This window comes from Osmerus eperlanus, chromosome 22, assembly GCF_963692335.1.
Source record: "Osmerus eperlanus chromosome 22, fOsmEpe2.1, whole genome shotgun sequence".
NCBI lineage: Eukaryota > Metazoa > Chordata > Actinopteri > Osmeriformes > Osmeridae > Osmerus > Osmerus eperlanus.
The window spans coordinates 6267475-6290134 of NC_085039.1; the positions used below are offsets into that span (position 1 = coordinate 6267475).

Genomic DNA, 22660 nt, shown 5'->3' on the forward strand with positions numbered 1-22660 from the left:
ATCGTATATAGCCTATTAAATATAATAAGTAAAAAATCTGTACGCATGCGCTCTGTTCCAAATGCTGTGTACGACATGCTTTCAGGATGTAAACAAACTTTTGAACTGTGAGACATTTAAATCCTGAGCTGTCAGAGAGTGGTTCAATACTACTTAGGTAACCTCATCTTGCTTGCTATTTAATTTAATGCGTTTTTAACATACTATATGCAGTATTATGTTAACAAGTGCATTGTACATGTTAACTAAGATGTGTATGCTTTTATATCGCTAGTAACCTTTGTTAAAGGCTTTGTACGATCGGTCGGGATGAAGTCGAACTGCGAGCTACAGTAGCCTAGTAGGAAAGAAAGAACAGTCACTGCAGCTAGTTTTTCTCTTTAACAGCCTTCACGACTATATTTTTATTAAAAATATTAGATCATTTGAAAATTGTGGCTCAAGGGATACAGTTGGTTTGAATTGGCGACATCACTTATTTGGGGTGTTGGCCTCTAATCTAATGTTGAACCATGACTGTGGGTTACCTGATGATGACTTTTTACTATCACCTTTTCCCTATCAGGAAGACTTTCAGGAAAACCCTTTGGGACCCTGAGCTATGCAGCATGTGTTCAAAAAGAGTTCAAATACCTACTTTGTCTCTGAAGAAAGACCCACCCTGAGCTTCAATGAGGAGACCTACCAAAACTTTGCTGAAACTCTGCCGACTGAAATTAGCTTGAAAATATTCCGTCAACTGGACACTCACAGCTTGTGTAATGCTTTGTTAACCTGCAAATTGTGGTACCATATTATTGAAGACAGTGATCATATTTGGAGGGATCACTGCCTGGTTGTAAGAGCTGTCTGTCAGCGACAGATTGACGGGGACAGGCAATGTGGAATGTCATGGAAGGTGGGTCTCAGCAAATGTCCTTCACTAACAGATAAGCAATCTTCTTTCTTATTCCAGAAAACAAAATACATTTTAGATGTTTAAACATAATTGAGCAACAGATTATGCCATTCATCCAGTTTACAAGTTTGTTTTTTCTTCTATATTTTGAATTAGGTCACACTAGTGCGGAACTATAAAAGAAGCTTATTGAAGAGGGACTGGTTGAGAGGAAGATACAGCAACGTTCATTGTGCAGATGAACTCCTAGACACATACATGTGTCCCCTGGATGTTGAGACGTGGGGCGAAATTCTAGAAGCAGAACTAGATAGATAGGCTAATGCTAGTAAAAAAATACTGGTTATAGCCACTTGTGTAGATATATGTATGATTATGTGAAGCACTTGACTTAAATTCTTGATGTAATTATTTCTTATATTATTAGGCTTGTCGTATGACAAACATAAAAACTATGTTGATTTATATATTTTTTAATAGGCCCTACTATTAGGAATGATAACTTTTGTGTCCACACCAAATAAAGTGGGGTCTTTTTGATATTCATTTGCTTTCGTGTTTGACTGAGCCTTTTAATTCCATTGTGTAGCCTAAATTATGTGTAATGGGATCACACTGAAAATAAATGCACATAGCCTTCAGTACCTACACAGAGTCAAGCGGAGATAGTAAATCGCTTTCCATAGCCTTCCCATATTTTAGCCCTTCGGACAGGGGCCAGCCATGGCCATTTCAGAGTTCGCTGAGACGTAAACTCAAGGTGCTATAAAGTAAGCGACCAAATACACGTATGCCTGTCTTATCTTTATAGTGAACCTGTTACGATGTATTCTATAATTGTGTTTGGATTTGGGATTATGTTCGCCCAATAATATTTTTGAGGGAGATAGGCTATGAGGCTATGTCGGCTTATTGTTCGTGACTGTACGCGACCGCGACCCTTGCTTGCGAGCTGTATAGCCTACGTCACAGCATCCTCTGGTGCGACTGTTGGGAATACACCATTTCAGCATCATTCCTTTCCGCTTGCTTTTTTATTGTAAAAGGACGGTTTACATTGTCTTTGAACCATGGATGACGTTCCACCAATAATAAATATATCAATTTCTCTGAAAATCCAACCAAATGACGGACCGGTTTTTTTCAAGGTGGACGGTACGAGATTCGGGCAGAGCAGGACAATAAAATTGCTTACAGGATCGAAATACAAGATAGAGGTCGTAATGAAGCCAGGAAAAGCTGAGGCCACGTAAGTGTATACAATACAGGCAGTAAGGAAATCATTCCTAAATTAATGTACAGCTGCTGCAATATTTAGCCTACCGATGACCGTTAAATAATCTATTGCAGTCTAATATTGGCCACATGATATTTTTCTTGAAAGAAAAGGGTCTATGGGAAACATCAAAAGGTTGTATTTTTGGTAGCCTATGTGTCCTATATTTAGCTATACAATTACATAGGAACGCCTGTTCGCATAGACATGGAGTATAGAGTCGCCCTCTCCAGGCCTGCATCCGATACAGCCTGTATTAATAAATGATGTAGGCCTATTGACGTGTGTGGATGCATGTTTTATTAAATCAACTAAAGGAATGTCAAAATACCTGGTTTGCTTGATAATTAATACCACTAGAATTTCCACTAAATGACCAGATGGTTCAAATGGGTCCACTGTGCTCCAGATGGGTGGGGCTGTGGTACTGACTCTGTTCCATGGAACTCGCAGGGCCATGAATATTGGAGGTATCACCTTCCCCCTGGAACAGCAGTCAAAAGATGAGGAGTCAGTGGTGTACCATGGACAATATGACACAGAGGGTGTGCCTCACACCAAAAGTGGAGATAGGCAACCTGTTCAAGTCAGCATAGAGGTAAGTGAAAACAATTACCCCTCTTTCATTTTTATGCATACATTTGTTAAGAAAAACAATCAAAGGAAGGGCAAAACTGTCATACCTCTTTGTTTTTTAAACCTTTTCAGCAAAAGATTTGGACACACTTACTCATTAAATGGTCACAGACGAGAACATTTTTCATGTTTGCAGGTGCCTTTGGAAAATATTCAACCCCTTCACATTTTTCCACATTTTATTGTGTTATAGCAGGGATCTCCAGCTCCGGTCCTGGAGAGTTACCATCCTGTAGGTTTTCACTTCAACTGCAAATAATGTAGCCTCATTCAGTTCATCATCCAGATAATTAGTCGAATCAGGTGTGCTAAATTGAGGTTGTGAAAACAGTGAAAACAGTCTGGATGGTAGCTCTCCAGGAACAGGGTTGGAGACCCCTGTGTTATAGACTTGAAAGAAAGTTATTACATTTCCCTTTTGAATCAGTCTACACATAAAACCTCACAATACTAATGTCAAAACACTTAAACATGTCTATTCAGACCCTCTGCTATGATGCTCTAAATAGAGTTTAGATTGATTTAGAGAAGGCACACACCAGCGAATTTGATGTACCATAGTTCCCAGTCCATGTTGTAGACATGATAAAGATACAATTGTCTTAATGCATAGATCTGGTTCAGATAAAATGCAAGTATTCATAATTGTCAGGAACATAATGGACTACATGTGAACTTGAAGGAAGAGTTTTGGTCAGTTTTGTGAGGTGACAAAGAATTGAATCGCCATTCTAAGCTTCAGAGTTTGTCTGCAGAGATGGGAAAACATGCCAGAAACTTGTATCTTTTCTGCAACTCAGTCAATCAGGCCTCATGGTAGATGAACGCAACTCTTGAATTGACGGTTTGATTTGAAATTAAATACATTTTCTTTGTCCATGTTATTTCCTTTACAGTTTCCTAAGGCAGGCCAGTTTGAAACAGTATGGCAGGTGAAGTATTATAACTACTACAAGAGAGAGCATTGCCAGTTCGGAAACAAATTCAGCGACATTGAGTACGAGTGCAAGCCCAACGAGACCCGCAGTCTTATGTGGATCAACAAAGAGGTCTTCAACTGACGACCCGCCATATCAACTCATCCTTCTCACTCCCAGTCACAGAAACCAAGAAAAGGAGATGAGTTGCACTATGACTATTCCTGAACATCTGCTTAAAAAGGAAAGCCTTACCGTAGGCATGTTTGAGAACAAGCACTATAATTGTACAATTAACTGAGGGGAGGGAGGCAGCTGTCAGTGATTCTGGTCTTGGAGGTTATTGGTTAGATTTGTGCATTAGCAGGGAAATAAGAGCAATAGTCTTTCAGGAACTGAAACACAGTAGGACATCAGGTGAAGGGGACTGTCTTCATGGTCCAGCAACACCAGCCAGAGCTTTGGCCCTCCAGGACCAGGATTGAAGACACTTGTGGATGACATATTAAAAAAATAAACTATCTAACCCGTTTTATTACTCGTGAGGTGTGTGTTGTGTGTGTGAATGGTAGTAGTATGCTTTCCCTCTGTGTTCATTTTGTTTGCGTTAGTGTTGTTTAGGCCATTGAACATGTCTCCTTCCGAATAGCACAATTGTGATCCAGTTAATCAAAAAGCAATGGGGCTTTAAGTTTGATTCCCTACGTTCTACAGTGGAGACATTCATTTTCCTGGATCCAAGTGCTTCTGCTCTTGTTACGTTGTGCTTTGCTTTGGTCAAGTCTCACCACAAGGTGCATGGCTGAACAATTTTATGCCAAAATGTTTTGGTTTGTTTTAATGGAAACCGTGGTATCAGATTGCCTAGATATTCTGTTTCTTACATATTGAATGGAAAAGTGTAAAATAGAAAAACAAATAAAGCGATATACCCGTACTTGAAAACAGTATGGTGCAATAAATGTGGCAATCGTTTCCAAGTTGTGTGTTCTATACTGATAAGATAAGTACCTGGTTAGTTTGTATGTAGACACATGCAGTTATGCAAGTGGTCTTTGGAAAGTGTAAACTCCTCAAGAACTGGCTTCATGGAGTAAGTGTTTTTAAATGTTTGTCAGAAAAAATATTATACAGTCAGCAGACAGAGAACAGACCATAAAGGTGTGGCGTGCGTTGTGTTTTCTCGCCATTGTTACTCACATCGCCACTAACAATTCGCAACTAAAGAGGATGTCGTAGTGCATTCTTATGCATCGCTTGATACAAAGTAGATGATTACATCTATAAATTGCAGTTTGCATTGTTTTTACAAGAGAGGGAGAGAGAGAGAGAAGAGAGAGGAGGAGTACCCGGATGTACTGTACATTTTGCACCTCCCCCTACTCCCCTTTCAACCTCTCTCGCTCTCCACACCAACACAACCTCCTCTGCCTCTTCCCCCTCTCTGCGGATCCACAGTAGCTACTGCAGTGAATCCGTCATCCGTCGACTGGAGAAACCGCGAAAGAGAGTAAACCGGCTCTGTTCTACAATCAGAAAATCATACCCTTAATTGATTGTGCAACATTGCCCTGCATTTTTACTGTCTTTACACTTTGAACAAAGACTCAGATCGTCAGAATGGTAAGAAAACCTGTTCATAATAGTATTCTAGCGCTAACCAAATGTGTACACAATCTCGTACCGTACGCATGCATAGCACCCAAGGCGATCAGGCAGCTCGCTTGCTCTTACGTTCCACCGTTTAGACCAAATGAGAACTGTCTTGTTATATTTTTGTGGTCGGTATGCAAATGTTGTGTCATTGTTCAAACAGTGTCATTGTTCTGCTTTAGTAAATTCTTCTAATCTTTTAACACTGATACTGTTCAGAATTATGTTATCTAATTTACATGGCAGAAACCAACCAACTAGCTAGCCAGCTAAGCACAGTGATAATGGCGCGAGCTTGTGGGGGAAAAGTGAAACATTGTATCGTTTCCGAAGCCGCTAGATACAATATAGCAATATTGATAGATCGTCACCTCTTTGTGTAATCACAAATTACACTATTTTTTCAATTTAGACCAATATTTTGCTTTTGAAACGCAGGTCCAACACGGCTAAGCTAATGCTGGTTACAAAATACAGTATGGACACATTTTCCTGGTTGTTCCTCTGTACTAGAGATCTGAAATGAGTGCGCGAAGATAACAAGTGTTACCGTGTAACACTGTGATAATTGTTCTGTCCAACATATTGTATTATGGGTCTAGATTCCATGAATTCATTAAACAGTACCTACATTTTGATGTGTGTGTATGTTAACTATGACTGCATTGATTTAAAGCAGTACTGAACATACGGTTTCTGTTATGTTACTGTACATTGAAATAATCCGATTTAAGATTGATTCAGAATGCTCTCCAGTTTCAGCTTCAGTATGTATGCATGGTAAATAGAATGTACATTGAGATACCTTCATCTCTTAGGTGTTCTAATTTGTCACACAAGTTTGTGGCATCATTACAGCTAGTGGCCATTTTGGAAATACTATAAAATTATGGATGGAGGTTTGTCGGCCACATTATGTGGATGCATTTGAATGCCTCATAATATTGAAATGCTTCATTTAAGTCATTGCATGCAATGACCAACGTATCTGTCTGTCAAAGCTAGCAAGTATTTAATGTGCATTTTCAGAAGTGCCCAATATCAATTGGTGTATTTGGCTGGTCACCAATATTGAGGGAGATAACTTTGAAATGACAATGAAAATATGATAAGTGAAGAATTTTTACGTTACTTTTCTTTTATTAATAACCCCCCACCCCCCCGGAAACCATTTAACAACACATGACAGGTCATGCTGTCATATTTCTCACCAGTAATATATATACAGTAAATGTTTTGGCATGACATTTGACTATAGGTCTCACAGCATGCGTCAGATGACTTGTTGTCCTCTAATGCAGATGTTTCAGATAATAATAATTAAAAAATAATTTCAATAATAAATTCACCCCACTTTCACCCCATACTACAAAACACAGTTGTATTTGTAGGACCAGAGGAGAAGCATGATCAGTAGAGTAAAATCATAAAACGAAAGACAAGTATTTGAAGTCTTTGTCAAGAAAAATGCATGTGAATTTGCATTACTGTTTAAGATCAGTTGTAGTACACGTGTGCACGGTTAAGAGAAAAACCTAGCCTTGTACTCAAGCCATTTTAAATGGTATGACTCTTTCAAAACTAGCCTTACTTGCACTCCTGTTGTTTGGTTACTATAAAGATGCGACCTTACACCAAGTAGATGCTGTAATCCTAAACCCTCAATCCACTTTAACTTAATGCTCTATCTTGTGTGGCCTGAAGTCAAAGAGGCACACAGCTCTCTTGCAGCATCAACGCTACAGGACTGCAAATTTGAAAACACTAAGGGATATGGACACCTGTTTCTTTTGTTGCAGTGCCATTTTTTCTTCTATCCACTGATGATGTACTTAAGAAATTGATGGTAAACCACAGTACACTCACCAAACACAACACATTGGTCATCGGGAATGGCAAAAGTCACATGTGCTGCAAGGATATTGAGGCCTAATCCCTTGAAATCCTATAGTCATCCCTGCCCTTGAAAGAAACTCACTGCGATACGGTCTTTTACTGTTTTTGTTTTTAATTTTACTATTTGCATTGCCTCAAATGTTGGATAAGTCTCTTTTCCTTCCGCTTACTGTTATTGTTTCCAAAAGGAAGACAGACATGCTATGAGACTGGATTGGTGGCCATGCATTTGTCTGTGAATGATCACTGGGGATGTGACAGGTTGTCTGTTTGGCAGCAAGTATGAACAGGTCCCCTTACTTAAGCTGTTTTCCATTTATTATGTTAGAAAGGAATGTCCTGTCTGTATGGGTTTGTCTTGATTATTGCTGACGTTGCTTACGCATACTGAATGGTGCAGTTTGATTTGAAAGCTCGAAAATATTGAATTGCAGATGACATAATGGTTAACCACCTATGCTCACTCAAACACTTGCTGCGTTTAAAAAGGATTTCAAACTTGAGGTCTCTTTCAAAGCACCAGTACAATTACATCACCGGATCTTCAAAAGTAGACGTATTCACCCCACTCTACCACAGAAGTACAAATCAGGCCTAAAGAATAATATAACCTAAAGCTATCAACAGAATTCTTTAATGGCGTCCCAGAGAGAACCCCCTCAAGCCTTCTGTAGAGAGATAGATTTACATCGATTCATTGATGAGTTATTTAGAGAACCACGGTCAAACCTATTTGTGTTAATGGCCTTTTTGAGTTAATGGCTGGTTAAGGTCTCAGACTTTATCTAATGAGTAGAGCTACAGCCTCCCTCCCTCAGCCTTTTTCAATTTCTGTGTGTCCCACAGAGATGCGGCAATGCAAAGGCAGTGGATTGCCCTAATTTCCAGGGCTGGCAGAATCCAGTTCATTCTGTTGTTCTCATGCATAATGGAGAACGCCACTTCTTAGGGATAAACAGAAGCAGTAGGGCAGTGAGGTTTCAAGTCCTTCCTGACGTTTAAAGGGCAGGACATATAGCCGTCTACACGTTATATATTACTATATTTACGCAACATTCACAGACTACAGAATACAGCACAATGTGTCAATGGATCTTCTGCATCACGTTTTTGGCACAATTTCACAACATTTTCAATAGGATGCACCGTTGCTAGAGTGGAGGGACGTGTGGTGTACCGTTTCTTGTAATAATGTCTTCCCATGAGGTTTTCTCGGTTCCTCCAACTGTACAAATCCATATTTGTGAATGAGTAGGCCTATGACTTAAACCCTACATTTGACAGTTTACTCTTTTTTTATGATTTTCACAGCAACAACAATGGTATTGTAGTATTGTTGAAAAGGCAGTCATTCTTACCCATTTTTCTCTCTTCTTTTACAGGGAAATGAAGCAAGTTATCCCTTGGAGATGTGCACACATTGTAAGTATTTGACATGTGGATTGTAGACGTAAAACATTAGCTTTGCTAAAAGGCCTAAAGCCTGAAAACACATTAACCTGACATAAACAATCTGCTTGTCCATTTTGTGCAAACACCTCATCAGTTGCAGCTGCGGTCAGTGAAAGCTGTGGGACTTTCTGGCCAATGAACACGCAGACTACATTGGCTACTGTCAAACTTTGTTATAGTAATTTCAATTTGCGTTGCAAGCCGTATGACCAAAGTCATGTTTCCAAGCATGACAAGTTAGTTCCACTCTCATGCAAGCACAGAACAAGCTGCCGAAACAATGTGCGTAAAGAAATTATTTATGATTAATTAGGGGAAATCCGGAAATTCAAGTAATATTCAAACCTTGATTAACTACGAATAAATGGGACTGACCCGATGGCTAGCATTGTTTCTCGTTGAAGGTGGGTCAACTCAAAGGCCAGCATGTACCATAGGCACTGGCCTCATGTCTGGGACACTTAAGCAGTAGACAACTGGTGAGAGGAAATGGATAGGAAGGTGATCACGGAGTAGACGGATATATACATCGTCACACGCTACACTGAATTCTTTAGGACTCAACCCTCCCAGCAGCAGTGTGACCCGGTCTCCACGAGCTGCACATAAAGGTCAGTTTCAGGGCTGGTGGGAGAGCCGTATTTATTTTTAGTCCGAGCAATATTCAATTTTTAATTGGTTTGTCGCCCATCTATCCCCCCCCCCCTCCTCCTCCAATTCCATCTCAAAAAGAACAGGGGACTACTTAATTAGAATTTCAGTACTGAACTTTCAGGACATACTTCTTTTTGGGAAGTCCCCCTTGGGGATGAATTGCAGCGAGCTGAGTTTGGTTTTGGAGTCACGTCAGCCTCGCCGGTGTCGGGTGTGCATGTGCTGGGTGGGTGGACGGCTGGGGGGGCCACCTCCTAACGAGCTGTTAGGCCTAGGTGTCACAGACTGGGGCACCTCGGGGGAGGCCCTCGGTCGAAATTGATGACAACACTCACTTTGCTCACCTTGAAAACGCTGAACAATCTGTTTCTGTCTCAGGCTCGTCTGAGAAAAAGGGCTCTTTAAGAATCTCAAGGTATTTGTTTAGCTGGAGAGCAAATGTTACATGTTTGGTTTGTCCAATCGCTCTGAGAAAGACCAGGCCATAACGGACAATTTGGCAAGTGCCCAAACAGTCCTACTTCATAAAGGACTTGACGTTGGCCTCTTGTTGCTGAAGTCTCCTTGGGCATGTGGACGTCTGAACCAGCAGGCAGTAACTTTGCCAGTAAAAGACACCTGTGTTTATAGTGTCACATCTGGGTCATGCACCTGCAGGACTTTCAAAAACAGAGAGACTTTTAACAGGTGCTTAAAATCTCGCCTGAGCTGTCTTTCTCTTGTCAGTCAGTGGATTTCCCCACCGTGGGATATTTTTGGGAGTCTCCCCTGCTCAACCGCCCACGCCCCCCCCCCCCCCGAGTAGGGGGTGTGGCAGCTGTTCACCGTGTCAAGAAGACACACAGCCTTAAATCAGCTGTGTGCTGCCAGGGCCTGAAACACACTGCTCTGGTTCTCTAGTTCTCCAGTTTTTAGAACCCCCCTAAGAACTTACTGATTGGTCAGTTTTGTTTTCATTCACCAGAGTTGCTAAAACAATACAAATGTAGTATTTGGAAATGCAAAACATCATATTAGCTGAAAGCTGAAATCAGTGTTCAAGGCCTGCAAGTAAAACAAACAGTCTTTCCTTTTTGACAATTCCATATATTCTTTCCCAAACTCTTTAGGGGCTCGAGCAACTAGCACAGCCTGTTCAGTTGTACATTTTGAGACATACATTTTGCTAAGCTTGGGCTCTTTTTACCTGTGTAATTGTTGTCGCTTAGTGACAATATTCAGCATCTGCTTAGAACTTCAGGTATGTCTTGAGGAGTGCCAGTCAGGCATAAAAATGCAGCAGATTACGGCATGCAGGCCTACATTACACATACGCATAATCAGGCAGAAACCGTCTCAGCCTTAATCAAATTTGCATGTTCTTCTGTGGACCACCATTTGCATGTAAATGTTGCCTTCCTCCTGCGCCACGATCCACATTTCTGAGCTAAATTATGAATCCTCAAACACATTAGCTTGAATCGTTCAACACAACCCTACATGATTACAGTAAGGATGAGCATACAGTTTTGTGTCACTCGATACAAGATCAACCGTCTCCCCAAGAAATGGCAAATAAGAGTTCTTTATTAGGAACGATTGAGCTTGGTAGTATTTCTGGCCGGTTTGGGAGACTGCAGTGCTCTGATGCGCCTCAGTGGGTGCTGCGTTTTTTCCAGTGGGATTGGTGCCGTGACGGGGCCACATGTAGGTGTTGTGTTTCCGCTGCAGTAAATTAAAGAGGGATGGCAGAGCGGCCAGATAGCACTCAGCAGACCCCCTTCACGTAAATGGCAGGCCAGTCACCACCGCCACATAGTCCGCCCCTTGTCTGACACCAACAGGGGTTTTATGTGTGACCGCACTTTATCGGTTGGCAAACTCGTAGAGTGGTTCGTGTCTCTCCGGATGAGCGTGGTTTCGTCGGGTTTATTGGTCTCCGGTGGGGAACATCTAGAATAGTTAGACTACCAGTCAGTTTAACAAGGCTGTCCCAACCTCTGCTAGAGCTTAGTTTAGACACCTCACTGAATGTATGCTGACTTCAGTGGTCCAATTGATTGGTAATCTGTTGATGTGGTAGCTTCACTCTTTCACTGATTTGGCATGCAACAGGCTCAGAATCTTTATTCGGGAGGACCTGACGACAGTCTCCTGACTCAAAACTCTATACTCTACAGCTCAACACCACGCAGGCTATTAGCCTGTTTTGCATGTTACTGATTGAGAGGGAGATAAGGGCCACAGAGCCTTGTTATGAAATCCTATGTGAATGTAACACTTCTCAGTCTGTAGCTCAGCAGTTTGTGAAAAGCTTCTCTGGCCTCTGTCTGCAGCCCTCAGAAATACCCCCCAGCACACACACCAGCCCCTCCCTTTCTGTATGTTAGCTGGGTTTCCTTGTTGCTAGGGGTTTCCCAAGGGGGAGGGCAGCACCAGCCAGTAAGTGTGTGTACTGTGTGTATGTTTGTGTGATTTCTGAGTGGGTGGGTGTGTGGGTTGACTGGGGTGTGGGGTTCTCTGCGTTGTTGCTAAAAATACTCTCATTTTCTCTCTTCTGTTTGAACTGTACTTCTGGACTGAATTGTATCCTCGCTGGCATATGTTCTAGTTGAGCAAGTGTAATTGAATTATTTTGATGCAGTTTGGGTCTGCGCCACTGTTGTAATGTTTTCCTATCCACTGGTATGAAGATTGGTGTCCCATCTCTTACCGTCGCTAAGGTCAAAATATCTCTAAATAACGAGCAACATTTTAACTCAAATTACAAAACATATGTTAATGGATGATTGCCCTTTTTACAGAGTCTGGCTTCCTCTAAAAGCTAAGAAGAATGTTAGCCTAATTTAGCTTTATCCTAAACATCATTCAGGCAATGTAGGAAGGGAGGTTTTTAGGATCATAATTCAAACAAAGGTTCATCATTTCTAGACAAGTGCCTGCAGAGGTTATTGCACAACCAGACAAAATCACAAACTGTGGATCATATGGAACTAATAAACAACATGCACTGGCCATTACCAAAAAAAATGCCTAGCACCTGTATCTCATTGTATTTCCGTTCTGTATTTCCTTCCAGTGTTGTCAAAACTAAATACAAGAACATACTGTACATTCTCATTAGTTGCAGTAACTGACAGGTATGGTGTCAAATATATAGTGAATATGCCCAAATCTAGGATCCTACCCCAAAAATTGTTGTTTAAAGTTGCTGTTAATTAGGGTTGGCTTATGATATTTTTTGACTGGAAACACTTATCATGTGAAATTTCTCATGGCGATGGTAGAATTTCACATATCTATATTGAGGGATGCGCTGAAAACATTATGACCCACGCCCCAAACGGAAGATCAAGATAAATGAAACACACTTACAGTAAGTCCACACTCAACTGTGATGTCACAATAGCGCATTTGATTTACTTTGCACATGCGACACTTCTTTCTTAGTGAGAGGCCAGGCCATGTTTATTTGTTGGGGCACAGAATACGCAGGGACTGTGACTCTTTGGAGCATCCCACTCGCTTGTGTTGTGGAACATCTAGTGGTGGGCATCTGTTATGACATTTAGATGGGTCCGCTACTTGTCAAGGTTGTCGTTGCGCTGCAGCACCGCTAACTGTTGACAAGAAGTGCAATGGTGTGAACTTTGGGCAGAAGCTTGGTTAACCGGGAGCTATCATAGGTTATCGGGTTAATGTAAAACACAACCTGGATTACGCCACCTGTCAAAAAAAGAGATACAACATCCTTTCTGATAGGAATTGTACTCATATGCTATTATTTTTATTGACGTATTGTTGGCCATAGTGTGCACTAACAATGTGATATGTACATGTCTGCTGTAGATTTGTTTATCACATCACTTTATCACTGTTGAAATGTTACTAGTTTAACAGCCAAATGGGATCATTGTTATTAAAGGTGACATGACATGCTGTTTTTGGATGCTTTTATATAGGCCTTAGTGGTCCCCTAATACTGTATCAGAAGTCTCTTTCCCGAAATTCAGCCTTGGTGCAGAATTACAGCCACTACTAGCAGTCCCACAGGGAGCTTTCCTCAGAACGCGCTGTTTTGTTGTCTGTAGCTTTAAATGCTAATGAGGAGCGGAGGGGCGGCACCATGCGCTAATGTTTACAATGGATGGAGTATACACACTCAGTCATTTCAATGAGGGGAAAGGTGGATATCGCGCGCGCCATAACACCAACAGCAGAACGGTTATCCAAATAACAAAGAAGTGTACAACACTCACGTTACAGCATGTGTATTCACACACATACTTGATGCTATCTACCTTTCCATTAGCGACAGTAACTCAGCTGTTAGCTGCAGAGCTAATGTTACAGCCACATTCTAAGGGTAGCAAGCTAGGTAACCATATACAGTAAAGTTACAAAATGATATAGCGTTAGTTAACTTACTTGTCCGAGGTTAGTAGCTGGATGAAGGAGAGTTAGTACTGATCCAGAATATAATTTCAGCAAGGCCAGTTTTGTATTAGCTCAAATTGAAGAAACAGTCGTGGCTGAAGTGTTTGGCGCAGACATACAAAACAAATGCGCCTACATGTGTTGGTGCATTTCGCCTACATGTGTTGGCGCATTTCCTGAGAAAATAAAATTAAGACACTGGGTCTTCAGAGGCTCGGATGAAGTAACTGTAAAAGGATTTTTGTTTTCCTTTGAACATCCAAACTGAGCAAATGTAATGCTTCGTTCGTTTGCAAGCCATGATGTCTCTCGAGGATAAAAACACTTGCACGGTCGTAGCTCAGTTTCTTATGGGCGGGCCAGATTCTCTGGGCGGGCAAAGCAGAGAGGGGAGGTAACCTTCCTCCTTGTGACGTCACAAAGAGGAGATTTTCAAACAGAGCAATTGAGCCTTCATTTTCTCAAAGGCGGAGAAGAACACCCAGGGCTTGGTTTACACCTATCGAAAATTCTAGCCACTGGGGGACCAAAGGCAGGCTAGGGGAACTCATATTGATGTTAAATAACCTCCTAAAGTGAAGTTTTCATGTCATGTCACCTTTAAGTGGCTTAGTCGTTATTAGTAGTATTCATTGCAAAACCGTACTTGACGAGTAATTCAAACTTTCAATGCTGTGTTGCTTTACTAAAACATGCCCCAAAGACGGATCCATTCTGCACCAGTTTCTAATATTAAAATATGTTTGAGACAGCACCCAATACTTAATAAATTAGCTCAACGCTGACAAATAATTAGCCTACTCAAAACAACATATTTAACTACACTATCTGATACAGGATTGCTAAGTAAAGGGCTCCTGATTGATGTAAACCACTCTCGTTGGACAGACCCATTGGCAAAGCGAGAGGAGTGGTCCAAGATAAGATCCTGTCAACGCTCTCTTACAGATTCCCTCAAGCCCATCTAGTTGGTGTGTGCGCATGTTACGATTAATGGATATCAGTCGAGTGATTAGTGTAGAAAGGAGGTGTCACATGACATGCTGCAAGGGCTTAGAGTTGGGGAACCGCGAGGTATGTTAGCTCAAGGTTCAACCTAAAGTACACTAGAGAGCTGCATCTTGGGACAACTATGGCCAACACGCACAAGAAATCGGGTAAGATTCCTTCTGGCTCGGGTAAATCGTATCTAAAGGCAGCGAAGGGGCATAACACCAGATGTAAGTGGACAGCAGGCTGATTTACCCCCCACCCCCACCCGTATGTGTCCTGTGTGTCCTTCCCTCTGTGGTGAAACTGTGGTGGTGGTAGTTGATAACCTAGCAAATGACTTACTCCTGAGTCTTGAGTTTTTCCTCCACTGTCAAATAATATGTCAGATTTTAACTCTACCCTTCCCTCTGTATCTCTCCCTCTTCTATTTCAGTTGATGCTGATGAGATTAAGAGGCTAGGAAAGAGATTTAAGAAACTCGACCTAGATAACTCTGGCTCCTTGAGTGTTGAAGAGTTTATGTCCTTACCGGAACTCCAACAGAATCCCCTTGTACAGCGAGTTATTGATATATTTGACACAGATGGCAATGGTGAAGTTGACTTCAAAGGTAGGTCTTTTGAAGTGGTAATGCTGTTGTTTATCATTTCCTCAATTGTTGAGCATGGAATGTGTTGCATGTACTGAGACCTATTTTAATAAGTCTACTTTACGATTGAAAGAGTTGTCTGTGATATTATGTTTTACACACAGTATGCAGATAATCTACATAAAGAAGATGTACACTTTGTTTTGCCCATGGGCATTTTCCTCGAAGGAGCACTCCTTCCCCTCTGTTTTAATCTGAGTGAATAAGCCAAAGCGTTTTACATGCTCTCACTTCCATTGCATTAGCAGCTTATGCGATTGGATATTGTTTTGCAGAATTCATCGAGGGTGTCTCCCAGTTCAGTGTCAAAGGCGATAAGGAGCAGAAATTGCGCTGTAAGTATCATGCGAATAATCACCACAGATGTTTTACAATTAGGGGGACATTGCAATGAAAGGCAGGAATGTTTTTAGAAGTAAGTAGAACAGCTGGATTATCATGTATGTATAACATGTCAAATGTTAACAATGCTTGCTGCAATTATGGTTTAGTTAAATTTAGCATTCACTAGCACTTGCTAAAGTGGTTTAACATTACAACCTTGAATGTCTGCACTGTCACTTAAAACAACACTGCTAGGTGGAATTTCAATGTATTTCCATATCTACCAACACAGTCCACGACAAAACTTCCTTCTTCACTAATGCAAAAGAATGCATTAGTGAAGAAATTAATATTAAAAAATAAATTGCTTTATTAAATAAGGATTAATTACACAGCCCTCGTAAAATGTTTAGCATATTAACAGGGCTTGACTGAGAAAATATGAATACTAAATGTATGAATACACAAATACTGTGTACTAAATCGCCTGATGAATAGACCTTTTAGGGATAGATGTCGGAAACAGTTTGCCAATTTCGTCTTGTTCACAGTTGCCTTCAGAATCTACGACATGGACAAGGATGGCTATATATCCAACGGTGAGCTCTTCCAGGTCCTGAAGATGATGGTGGGAAACAACCTCAAGGATACCCAGCTTCAGCAGATTGTCGACAAAACCATAATTAACGCAGACAAAGACGGTGATGGGAGAATATCCTTTGAAGAGTTTTGTGCGGTGAGTAGATGAAATCTAAATATATAATCAAAGTTACCTCAATGAAGTCAAAATTACTATATCTGTAACACATTTAAAGTCAATGACCTTTACTGCTTTGAATGACATTTGACTGATGTGTTCTGTCTCCCTTAGGTGGTGGGCGGATTAGACATACACAAAAAGATGGTGGTGGATGTGTGACCGATCTCACGAGCCCCTTGCAACCTTTTTTTTTTCCGCTTTTTTCTCCATTTCTGAGGATCTGCTCAAGCAAACGCGTCGTCCAGCAACGCTCTCTGTGTATTTTCAATGGAAGTATTTTCTCTGTGAAGCCACCTTTTTTCCAACCTGAGCCTTCCGAAGCCAACCTTTTTAAGTGTTATTGAACATGAATTCTATCAATAACCCGGTGTAGCACTTTAAAAGCTAAAGGACAGCTTTTTATCGTTGAGCGAGCATTTCAGTTTGGTGGAGGAAGGGAGGAAGGTTAATATAATTGTTTTTGAGGCAGTTGGGATTTTTTTATATTTATTTTGGTCTTGTCTTTTTTTTTAAGAAAGTATATCTTGGGGGATGTTTGTAGTTAGCTGTTATGTAACTTGATGTACTTGATTTCAACACAAACATAAAGCATGAAGTGCCAATCAGAACATGTTAATGATAAAACAGTTGAGTATATGATCTATATCTACTGTTGAGATTTGGGAGTACTGCTTTTTCTAGTGCAAGCTGCACAATTCAACTAGTTAAATTTATTTTTCAGGTGTAACGTGTTTTCTTCTATTTTACTTAACTTGTTTATTGTAAACATTTTAGTTTCCGATAATGTAAGACACATTTTGTAAAAAACAAATACACAAAAAAAACAACAGCACAACAGAGGGGGATTGTGCACTATAAATGTTTATATTGTCAGGGACTACTATTGTCTTGCTTTATGAGATACGAAAAGTAGTGAAAGAGTAAAATATATTTTAATTTCTGCACACAAGCTTACGGTTTACTGCGAATGCAAGTCTTTTTTGATTCACAGGCTGATTATGTGAATAGTTTTCACTATAGAAAATGACCTATCCCCAACAATGTGCACATTACAATCAAGCCAGTGGCATACAATTGCAGGCAGTTTTAATATTCTGTATTTATTGCTTTCAGCCAAGATAAACAGTTTTTTCTTGTTGTAACATGTTACAAGATAGATCAAATAGCTTACAGACTATCATGTAATTAGAGATAATGCTGTTTTCAGCATTATGTGTGCATAAAAAGTTTAAGCTTGCTTGAAAATTGTTTTATTTAACTGCAGGCAGCGTTTTGTTCAGGTAATTTAGCTACAGGTTAGGCTAGGCTTGTTGTTAGGCCTACATTGAGGGCTGCCGCATAGGTTGAGATTAAGGGGAGGTACTCTCAACTTATAAATGTCATCTTTACAACATTGTTTATTTTATATCAAGAAAACATTTAATTTGGTTTAGAAAACATTGTATTGAGTCAGTGGATATAGTTAGAGGCCTTCCTCTCCGCCGCCGACCATTTTCTATTTGTGTTGAGTATTCTTGATACAGATGCAACCAACTAGAGCGTTCATTACCAAGCCACCACATTTTTTTACACAGAGATGGGGAATACGACCGAACAAGACTCTCTCTTACATTTATGGAAGTTAATGTATTCGATTTGTGGCTCCGCTTTTGCTCATTCACCTCCTGCGCGGGGAGGTGTTTGAAGTGCGCGATCCCTATACCGTGCGCACACACACACGACCGCTCGTGCCGCTGTTTCTAGTGCTGCACGATGATGGCTCTTATCTGTTCCTGAAAGGCCCCAAAGTCTTGTGATGTACTTGCATGACATGGAGGGTTTTTCTCTATATTTTCCTGTTTCTTTGTGCATGTAGATCCGTTTTTATTTTGAAAAGCTCCTCTTGTTTACATATGAATAGTAATGTTAATATATTATAACATGAATGAAAATGACATATACATGGATGTTGCCAAAAAGAATTGGTGAAAAAAATATGGAAATGACAAAGTAAATCCACTACATGTAACTGTTATAACAACTATAATCTTTTGGATCTGTGTGTCACTTTGATTCCAGCAAAGCTTCACTTATGCCCCAAGTCAACTGCCAGATGCTTTTTTTTGTTCAAGGAGAAACCATGTTTTTCTTCCTTTCTTTAATTTGTATTATTTTGAGTTGAATTGTTTTGTACAGATATTTGTTATAAACATAGTAATAGTGCTCCTTCCCTAGTTTTTTTTAGGTCAGTGCTAAAATGTCAGTTTATTGGATGAAAGGGATATAAAGGTGTACATTGATTATGGGGTGTTGGGTGGAGGCATGACGGTTTCAGTCTTAGGTTTTACTTTTCCTCTTTCCATCTCTGCATGCTGCATCATATGCTGTGGGAACCATTGAAACTTCATACATGAACATAAGAAATAAACAATTTGAAAGTTGTTACAGATGTCATATATGGCATGACAATGTACATTTAAATGTGTAGTATACGCCTGATAAGCATATGGATGGATAATCATGTTGTTGTAATGCATCAAATTGTCCACTAGATGTCATTATAACAATATATTTTGAGGAATGCCAAAGAGCTAGTTCATCCACAACGAGTGTTTGGGAGGTGTTTTATCTGGGAGTGTGGTCCAAAGCAAATTGGCAATGGCAATCACATTTGAATACACCAATAGTCCTTTAATTTTAGTTATTTATTCTGTCAAATTAGTTGAGTACCTTGTGTATAAAATATTTGAATCCTGAATAGCAAATTCACCTCTGGATAACTTTTTGTCTAATGGTACAGATTTTTTTAGACTAATTATAGGACCATGAGCTAGAGTTGTGTGTCTTTTAACACTTACTGTCTGGAGATTAAAAAAATGCCCCTGAAGTTCTGGGTTTGATTTCAGGCTCAAGGGCAAGGAGACCGATTAACATTTGTAACCAGATAGCCTTATTTTACTGTACTTCATGAAACCAATTTTAGCTCATGTATGTGTTCATACATACATCACCAGTAAACTAGATTCCCTTCCATAGATAACGTGTCACTGTTTCCTGAATGGTCCTAATTAAGCTCATGCAGAATGTGGCCAGTTGTGCCCGTCACTGCCACTTAAAACTCCCATTTGTATTCCACCCCGCCACACATGGACCTCCGAAGACTGCCATTCTCATGGAACCTGCTCATCTGTTTGTGATTTGGACTTCAGCAACTCTCCAGATTTATTTTCACACAGCCCAACATGAAAGCCTGACCGACCAACTTCAAATATGCAATTTTAGCTCTCCAAATAATCTTCCATCATGGCTGAAACTACATAAATACAATTATTGAAATTATGTATTTTCTCACACATTTCAGTTCAACTATGGGGATTCCTTTAAGTTAGGGTCTGCATTGTTTAAGTGTAGTAGATTCAGCTCTTTCCACTTTACCCTATGTAATTTACGTCAACATACCATTGCCATTGTTACAAGTAAATGTGGGCCCATACTCTGAATGTGAATGTGTTACAAGTAGATGTGGGTCCATAAAGCAATTAGGTAACTTAAACTGCAGGGGGGATATATGTACAGTTGAAGCAATGCAGACATGGACTGTCCATCTAGGTAAGGACACTTACTGGGGCACCCTTGTCTCAAGACACAAAACTCGATACATACCCCTGGTCTATCTTGAAGACCTTTGTACTGTAGAAGAACCAAAGCGAAGTTCTGGCTCAGGTTTCTGCATATGGCCAGCCAGAAAAAGGGACGGCAGGGGTAAGAATGAACTCCAGACATCCAGCAGTAACACTAGCATGGGGGAAAATCTGGCTCATTTGTACAGATGTCATGATCAATTCCTCTGAGGTGTGAACAGCTTAAACCAGAGCAAGTAAACCAGGGCCTAACTCAGTGTTGAAGGATATATCCAAGAAAACTGGCAATGTAGAAAACGTAATTCAGAAATGAGCTAAGCATTAGAAAATGTTATTTGGTGGGACTTTTTGGAATATAGTTTGAGGTAAAAATATTTAGGATGAAGGTCTACTTCATGGTCATGGATCTACTTCAATGGTCATGGATTCTAAAATGTTTTTCACATAAGTATCATAGCAAACATTTTTGGTAGATAATACTAAACATTTTGAGAGAAAAAAACTACAACAACTGTGTATTGGCTGTCTTTCAATACATCCATTTACTGCATGTCAGTCAGGATAGCCAAACTATTGGACCCAAATAACAGACCTCATACCATACTGTAAATATAGAGCACTCCCTTAACAATACATGTTTACTGTTAGGAACATGTTCTGAACTCAACTCCAGCTGAGCCTTATGTGGTTTTGATTACCAGTTCCACAAATCTTCATACAGCCCAAGCGTTTTCAAGATAGTTTATTTAAAAAAATGTCAGCTCTGTAATGAAAGTTCCCTCATAAATTCTTAGATCCTATGACTGTCCAGAACCGGTTTTATCAAATTATCAGTATGTTTCTTTGCAGTACATATAGGGTAAATAAAGAATGGTTTGATTTAAATCAATAAGAGTACAGCATGGTTAAGAATTAATTATTCAAATGCTTATTTTTCAGTCTTTTACTGGAAAATGTTTAAACCAATATAGTGCATACCCTGATACATTTGATGTCATATACATTTCGTAAGATAACATTCTACTTTGCAATGTCAATTATACTATACAGGGACCAAATTACTTGCAAGTGTTCACATTTACACACATTTACAATGAAACAGCATGGATAAAACATATTTCAAATCATGAGGTTATTAATAATCACAAGCAAAGCAATAGGAAGCATGGACGAAGAGACTGGGCAGAGATATTCAAAACGGAATTTCAAGATTCTTACAAATATTCCCTTTTTAACTTTCCAACTGTTGCATGAGAGGTCTGACCTTTGACAAGATAATTGGTACCATGTGTAGAGGTATCAGTCTCCTCACTGATTGTAAAGGGTATAATTAATGAAAAGCTGTGAATCGGAGGAAAGAACAGTTCATTTAGAGTTCAAGGCAATTCTCAGATAACTTCACCTCATCTTAAGAGGTTGTTGGTGTCTACGGAACAGTATCTGAAACCCACACTTTCAGCCATCTTGTTTTAGGTGTCAGGTGGGCCATAAAACCATTCTCATCCTTGAGGCGTGTCATATAAGCAGACAATATGACTGCAGATAACGGCAACATTATAAGAACTGGCAGTGCCTTGAAACCAATACTTTCATGGCCAAAACACAGTGTTACCTAAACTTGGCAAGAAAGCATTGTTAATAATCTTTACAAATGGAGAAAACTGAATAATGAAACAACAGAGAGACAATGGCAGTGTGATTAAGCCAGGGAGATTGCATCTCGGTGCCACTGATTTGGAGCTATGTGCCCGGACTACAGTTACACACCTGTCTGGTGATAACGCGACTCACCTTACACACTGCCCCAGCCAGGGGTGGGTATCTCTCCCATCAGACAGCTGCCAGCCTACTAATGAAGGGACCTGACGAGTCCGTCCGGACGGGTTGACTGCACAGGCCAGGCTTCTGGGCCAGGTGCCCCAGAGAACTCCTCGGGTGACATTGTAATATAGTGTCTGTAGAGTGTGCGTGGGACTGCTAATTCTGACATACAACTGAACTACAGTATTTTCCTGATATTGTCTCGCACTGTGGGAAGGTTGCAGGGTAGACTATGACTCGCCTAACCGCTGCAAGTGTATATTATCTATATAATGAAATGATAAATGAAGCCAGTCAAAGTAACTGAAGTGGCGCCAAAAACCGACTGACTTTCCTCTTAGGGGCCAGATCCTGTAACTCCCATGGTGCAAACTGATACTGGACTGTAGCTGAAGGATTCATATTGTCCCCCGTTACTGGAGCCTAGAAAAGTTCAGGTCTCTACTTCCACGCTCATCTAGGTGCACATGTGTTGCGGGAGGAAGAGCTATACAATACTCTGTACCCTGGCGCTGTTTGTCTTGTTGTGTTTGACTCTAATCAGGTGTTCATAGTAAGTGGCAGTTGTTGTCTGGTCATTTGTTTCTGTATTCTAGTGAGGAGGGAGAATCTAGTTGAAAGGGCAGAACCAGTGTCAGTTACAGACTCGGCGGGCCACACTAGATGTCACCACTGTACAAAAATTGAGGCAATAA

The 22660-nt window shown here is 40.3% G+C and overlaps 3 protein-coding genes across 3 annotated transcripts; all 3 read left to right on the top strand.

The window, feature by feature from the left end:
* Nucleotides 1–76: 76 nt before the first annotated feature.
* LOC134008447 (F-box only protein 48) lies at nucleotides 77–1444 on the top strand. Its single transcript, XM_062447830.1, has 3 exons — nucleotides 77–157; nucleotides 566–898; nucleotides 1055–1444. Exons 2-3 carry the CDS (start codon nucleotides 602–604, stop codon nucleotides 1214–1216), a joined length of 459 nt encoding a protein of 152 aa, XP_062303814.1. The 5' UTR covers nucleotides 77–157; nucleotides 566–601; the 3' UTR covers nucleotides 1217–1444.
* Nucleotides 1445–1602: 158 nt separating this feature from the next.
* On the top strand, nucleotides 1603–4702 carry cnrip1a (cannabinoid receptor interacting protein 1a). The gene is made up of 3 exons (XM_062447829.1): nucleotides 1603–2147; nucleotides 2628–2772; nucleotides 3707–4702. The coding sequence occupies exons 1-3, from the start codon at nucleotides 1969–1971 to the stop codon at nucleotides 3869–3871; spliced, it is 489 nt and encodes a 162-aa protein (XP_062303813.1). The 5' UTR covers nucleotides 1603–1968; the 3' UTR covers nucleotides 3872–4702.
* Nucleotides 4703–5122: 420 nt separating this feature from the next.
* On the top strand, nucleotides 5123–18944 carry ppp3r1b (protein phosphatase 3 (formerly 2B), regulatory s1ubunit B, alpha isoform, b). Its single transcript, XM_062447828.1, has 6 exons — nucleotides 5123–5350; nucleotides 8659–8698; nucleotides 15225–15401; nucleotides 15716–15775; nucleotides 16316–16500; nucleotides 16636–18944. Exons 1-6 carry the CDS (start codon nucleotides 5348–5350, stop codon nucleotides 16681–16683), a joined length of 513 nt encoding a protein of 170 aa, XP_062303812.1. The 5' UTR covers nucleotides 5123–5347; the 3' UTR covers nucleotides 16684–18944.
* The last annotated feature ends 3716 nt before the right edge of the window (nucleotides 18945–22660 follow it).